Here is a 4,926-nt window from a genome sequence, read left to right as displayed (position 1 = left end):
TCTTCTTCTGCTTTACGTTTCTTCTCAATCCAGTGTTCCTTCGTCTCGTGTTTCGATTCATGTTCTTCTTTTTTTGAATGCTTTTCATGCTCACATTCGTGTTCATGTTCTCCTTCCTTCGAGTGTTTATGTTCTTCGTGTTTGTCATGTTCTCCTACCAATTTGCCTATTTCTCTTTTCTGTAGAACTTTTTGTTTCTCGGCTTTCCATTTGTCTGCTTCCTCTGTCTTCATTTGTTTTTTGACTTCTTCTTCAGATTTGCATTCTTTTTCTTTTGAAGGTATTTCTTGCCCATCTTTAACGTGTTCCTCCTGATTCAATTTTTTCTTTTCCTCCTCTTTGCCCTTTGGGTGTTCTTGTTCCTTATTTTTGTGGTCATCTTGTTCGTGTTTCGATTTATCTTCCTTGTTTTTGTGTCCCTTAAATTCTTCTTGGGGACACTTCAGCGTTGGAATCTCTCGTTTCTCTTTTATGGAATGAGTTGCCTGTAAACATATTAACGATTATATGATAAATAGTGGCTTCATTTATTGTTCGGCAGATGTAGGTCTCTACCATTGAGGAACACTAGTGATGGGAATGCTACAAGTATAGCTATTGCATCAAAAATTTGGTCATTATTGTTACTGACTACCATCCCTCGAAGGCAAACTTGGTTCAATACAAATTTTATAAATTTAATATTTTAAGCACTACGAATGATACAAGATTACTTAAGGTGGGATTCCTGTTAATGGGTTCAAAAATCCAATTTTTTTTTGCATAAATAAAAATAACAGTGTTTTAAGAATATGTTCCAAAAGTAGCATCGCAATTAAGATTGAAATAACGAAAGTACAATTAATTCCGTGAAACCGGTCAGAGTTCGAAATGGCGCGCCGCGCCCATTGTCGCGTAGGCCTAACGCGGACAGCGGTAGATGGTTTTTCTATTAATGTTTAAAATCGTTTGTTGCCAGTTTACAAAGATCTTTCTAAAGATGATCTATTAGAAAAAAGTTGAGCCGGATTTACGCAAAACTCCAATGAATGTTTTAATGCTACCACTTAGCGTCGTGCACCAAAACATCTTCATTATAGCTCAAAAACTGTTGAAATTGCCTCCTGTCTAACGGCTGCAATTTTCAATGAAGGATATTATTCCATATTAAAAATCGTGGAATCGCTGGATGTCGTAATTAGACACAAATGTAAAATATTTGCAGATTCCCGTAACATGAAACGGCTGTAAAGTGCGGAGCGTCGTACTTTATAGAGCACTAATAAAGCTCTAACGGCCAGGAAAGTAGAAATAACGAAACAACAGTGTAACAGTCTTTGAAAAAGTGTAAGGCTTATTTTATGGTCACGGGATAGAAGATCTCGAAAGTTCGTTTGTTCAAATTGGTGGCTAGGAGAGCGCAAAAACTAATCAACCAATAAACTTCACACAAGGCTTAATCAGTTCAATATAACTTTCTTCTGGGGTTAGACCAACAATTTAAATTATATTGTTTATTTAACGACATTTTTAGTGGCAATATGTAATCGAGTTTTGTGTCGAAATATTCATTTTTCTTCAAAACGCTAGGACTTTTTCAATTCATCATGTTTTCTTTTAACAAGTGGTATAACCTTAGCATAAGCTATCCAACTTTAAGATAACTTTTCATTTTTGGTTATCGGATGTTTCTAACAGGTTCTATACTATACATTAATAATCCGGAAGTGTTTGACACGATTATGTATACTCAATAAATAATAAGGAAAATGACAAGAAAACATGTTTTTCTCTATTTCATGGATGCTTTTGCGTATCCCAAAAAAGGTTATTCAGAAATTATTAATAGTTTTCCAACAACAATTCATGAAAATCACCTGTTTTCAAAGCTGTTACACTAGAATCCGCCCTTAAGTGACTTAATATATTTATCCTGAATTTTCAAATTTGAGATTTATTGTCGCCTACCTTCGAGGTGTATGTATACACTCTAAGCATAAATGGTCTTTTCATAGTGATATGAATAATGAAATCTATATATCATGAACATATTCATACTGTAATATATTCTATTGGGCATTATTTACATCAGGAAGGGAAATATCTTCTAAAATATGTCGTAAATAAGGACTTGCCTCTGCTGCCTGGCTGAAATCGTCTACGTCGGCGTTCTTATTGGAGGTGTCCAATGCATTTACAGGCGAACCTTCGAGAAAGTTACGTTTCTCATATAATTTGTAATCTCCGGCCACTCTGCATTGAGCCACCGATATGAGTACAGCGACAAGCAACAGGATTGCGAACTTCATCTCGGAACTGTATAGGTACCCAAGATTCCCTATGTGTGCTGGGGATGTGAGAGTCGATTTATATACATCTAGATGTCACGTGACGGATCGTTATTATGGAATAAGTGCGATTAGCAACAGTAATTCTTTAAACATTACCCATTGTGCCCCATGAATATGCGTGACTATCGATTTAGTAATTGTTGAAACAGCTTGGCTATAAATTGGCATGGTTGTCAATGTCATTAACGTGTCACGTGTGGACGAGTCACATGTAGACGAGTCGCGTGTTACTTATGTTAAATAATTTGGCTTACTTCTGTAAAACATTTGTTTAAATATTTGGGTCATACGTACGTGTTTAAGAGTAACTATGACAGAACACATAAATAATGAAAACTTAAATCATTATATTTTTATAATGCCGCCTGCTAACAGAAAGTATGAATATCTTCGCTGACTCATAATTATTTATTTGGATTTCATTAATTTTATATAAAAAAAAATTTACTGGAATTTTCAATATATGGCTTGGACTGACGTGCAGGTCAAGTTAATGCATTCGTAACTGTGCAATTTGACTGCACGTAAAATGGAGACCTCCCCTATCAATTATGAAGAATTATAATTGCTTTTCTACCCGCAGGGAAATATAGGTTTTATAACATTACGTGTAGAACGTTCTGTCAAACGGTTAATTTATCGCAGCAAATTATTACACAGGTGTTCACTAAATCTTCATAGATGACAATAACGTTGCACATTGAAAATTGCGGTACTATTTAATTATTACGTGCTTATTCGAACGCGGTTCTCGAAGCTATTCGAAACACTGAAGATGAAAATATTTTCAGCGAACGCTTCAGGCTTCTTTACGTCAATAAACATTATTTTTATTCAACGAACAATGCGTAAACTATTATGTTTTTTAGGTTCATCAGTTGAAGTATTTATTTAGTTAGCTTTTTGTACATTTTTACTGGTAGCCATGTACGAAAGATGAACTTATTTTTATAAAAGATATGACACAGTTCCAGGAAGTGAAAATAGACATAATCATAGAAACATTATTTATTAGATGTTTTTGGATCCCCGGAGAGTATTAAAATAATTACAATAGATTCAGAAGCATGGGTAACCAGAAAATAGTTCTTAAATAAATCACAAATGAATACAAGTATCAGTCCACATTTTACATATAAAGTTGAAAGATGATATTTAGCAAGAATTATAAATTCCCAACGTCACCTTCAAATTCGGCGCAGTAAAGAAAATGTGAGACTGCGGAATTCGAGTTAAACAGCGTGTAAATTGTTATCGTCAAGGAACTGGAGGAGAAAATGAGTCTGTTCTGTAGCGTATAGTTGGCGAAGACGGACCAGCTTCCTTTTCTTATCACTGAAATCTCTCCTAAGTTGTCAAGCGCCATCTGGGTTATGTACTTGACGGTGTTTTACTATACTTTTGTTACAATAAAAGCATCTGAGCGCATAAACTCACCCTCGAGCCCCAGCTGAATATAAGAATCGTTATCTACCCCCCTTTGAAGTGAACTTGTAAAAATTGTACTCAAATAATATATATAATATAATATTTATCGTACTGATCTATATGTCTTGATGGATGATTCTACATAAATAGGTATCTTCGTGGTTCTCACTTACGAACTTTTTTGAAATATAACGAACTAATGAATAATTGTAAATTTAATTTATTTATATAAAAATTGCTTTTGTACATAAAGTGCTCAGCCTCCTGCTTTATCTCAGATCAGAACTATACACTATAAACCCACACTTATGGAATGAATTTAGGGAAAAAAACCTTTTATTTTGATTCTAAATTACATACAGTCATACAAACACTTGAAAACTTCTGTGCAAAAATCAGTCATCTCCATGTTTGAACAATTCCAAGTCAGTACATATCTCAAAAAATTAAAAAAGAGTATTTCTTGAAACATCTTCGATTCTGGAGACGATCGGTTCTTGCACCACAGTATTCAATTGAGGTGGCGATTATTTTCAGCATTGTATTTAACAAATTTAAGACTGATTACTTATCATAACAATATTTGGTCGAGGGTATGGATCAAGCACAAAATTAAAACAAAAAATTAGAGATAACTTTTATGTCCATTTCTGAATATCGTAGGAAGAAATGATTGATTCCATACTATGAGATAAGGAATCAACACTTTCCATTTGCAATAGTCTACTCTTGTATTTTTTCTTTTTAGTAATATATTATTCCTACATATGTTAATTGCTTCCTGAGATGAGTTCAAATAGGCTTTGAAAATGTACAGTTTCACTGAAAGTAGCCTTCCCACCCTGGACTTTGCTGAAGGCGTCAAAAACCATCATCCTTAGATAGGAAGTGAGGGTCAAGCAAGGCCAGTTCTTGACATCAGCCGTTTACAATTCCAGTATCGGACGATTAAACAGGCCACCTTTTTCCATAACATTCTCCTCTTCGTATTGCTTTAGTGCTTCCTTCGATGCTTCTCCTCCCAATTGTAATCCAATATCCAAACCTTTCTGTGCATCACTCGATTTGCTGTCTCCCAATTGTATCCCAATCTCCAAACCTTTCTGTGGTAGTTCCTCAGCTTGTTTCTGTGCTTCCTTCGACTTTTCTTCAGCTTGTTGTTTTAATT

At 34.7% G+C, this 4,926-nt stretch overlaps 3 protein-coding genes across 5 annotated transcripts in view; 1 reads left to right on the top strand and 2 right to left on the bottom strand.

Moving 5' to 3' along the window:
- Positions 1 to 2,445, bottom strand: part of LOC128891130 (histidine-rich glycoprotein-like) — a 53,205-nt gene extending 50,760 nt beyond the window's left edge. Inside the window, exons 1-3 of the mRNA XM_054150360.1 lie at positions 2,427 to 2,445; positions 2,115 to 2,326; positions 95 to 485 (exon numbers count right to left, since the gene is read on the bottom strand). Coding sequence (XP_054006335.1) covers positions 95 to 485; positions 2,115 to 2,326; positions 2,427 to 2,430 — 607 coding nt within the window. The 5' untranslated portion in view covers positions 2,431 to 2,445. The remainder of the gene's footprint in view (positions 1 to 94; positions 486 to 2,114; positions 2,327 to 2,426) is intronic.
- The window catches only part of LOC128895736 (fat-like cadherin-related tumor suppressor homolog), a 534,418-nt gene that overhangs the window by 180,665 nt on the left and 348,827 nt on the right, over positions 1 to 4,926 (top strand). The window lies entirely within an intron of this gene.
- Positions 3,963 to 4,926, bottom strand: part of LOC128896226 (uncharacterized protein PF3D7_1120000) — a 2,109-nt gene continuing 1,145 nt past the window's right edge. Inside the window, exon 2 of the mRNA XM_054159443.1 lies at positions 3,963 to 4,926. This exon is cut by the window's right edge and continues 799 nt beyond it. Within this exon, the coding sequence (XP_054015418.1) occupies positions 4,685 to 4,926 (242 nt within the window). The 3' untranslated portion in view covers positions 3,963 to 4,684.

This window comes from Hylaeus anthracinus, unplaced genomic scaffold (genome assembly GCF_026225885.1).
Source record: "Hylaeus anthracinus isolate JK02 unplaced genomic scaffold, UHH_iyHylAnth1.0_haploid 0, whole genome shotgun sequence".
Taxonomy (NCBI): domain Eukaryota; kingdom Metazoa; phylum Arthropoda; class Insecta; order Hymenoptera; family Colletidae; genus Hylaeus; species Hylaeus anthracinus.
This window is presented reverse-complemented; position numbering and strand designations above follow the sequence as displayed.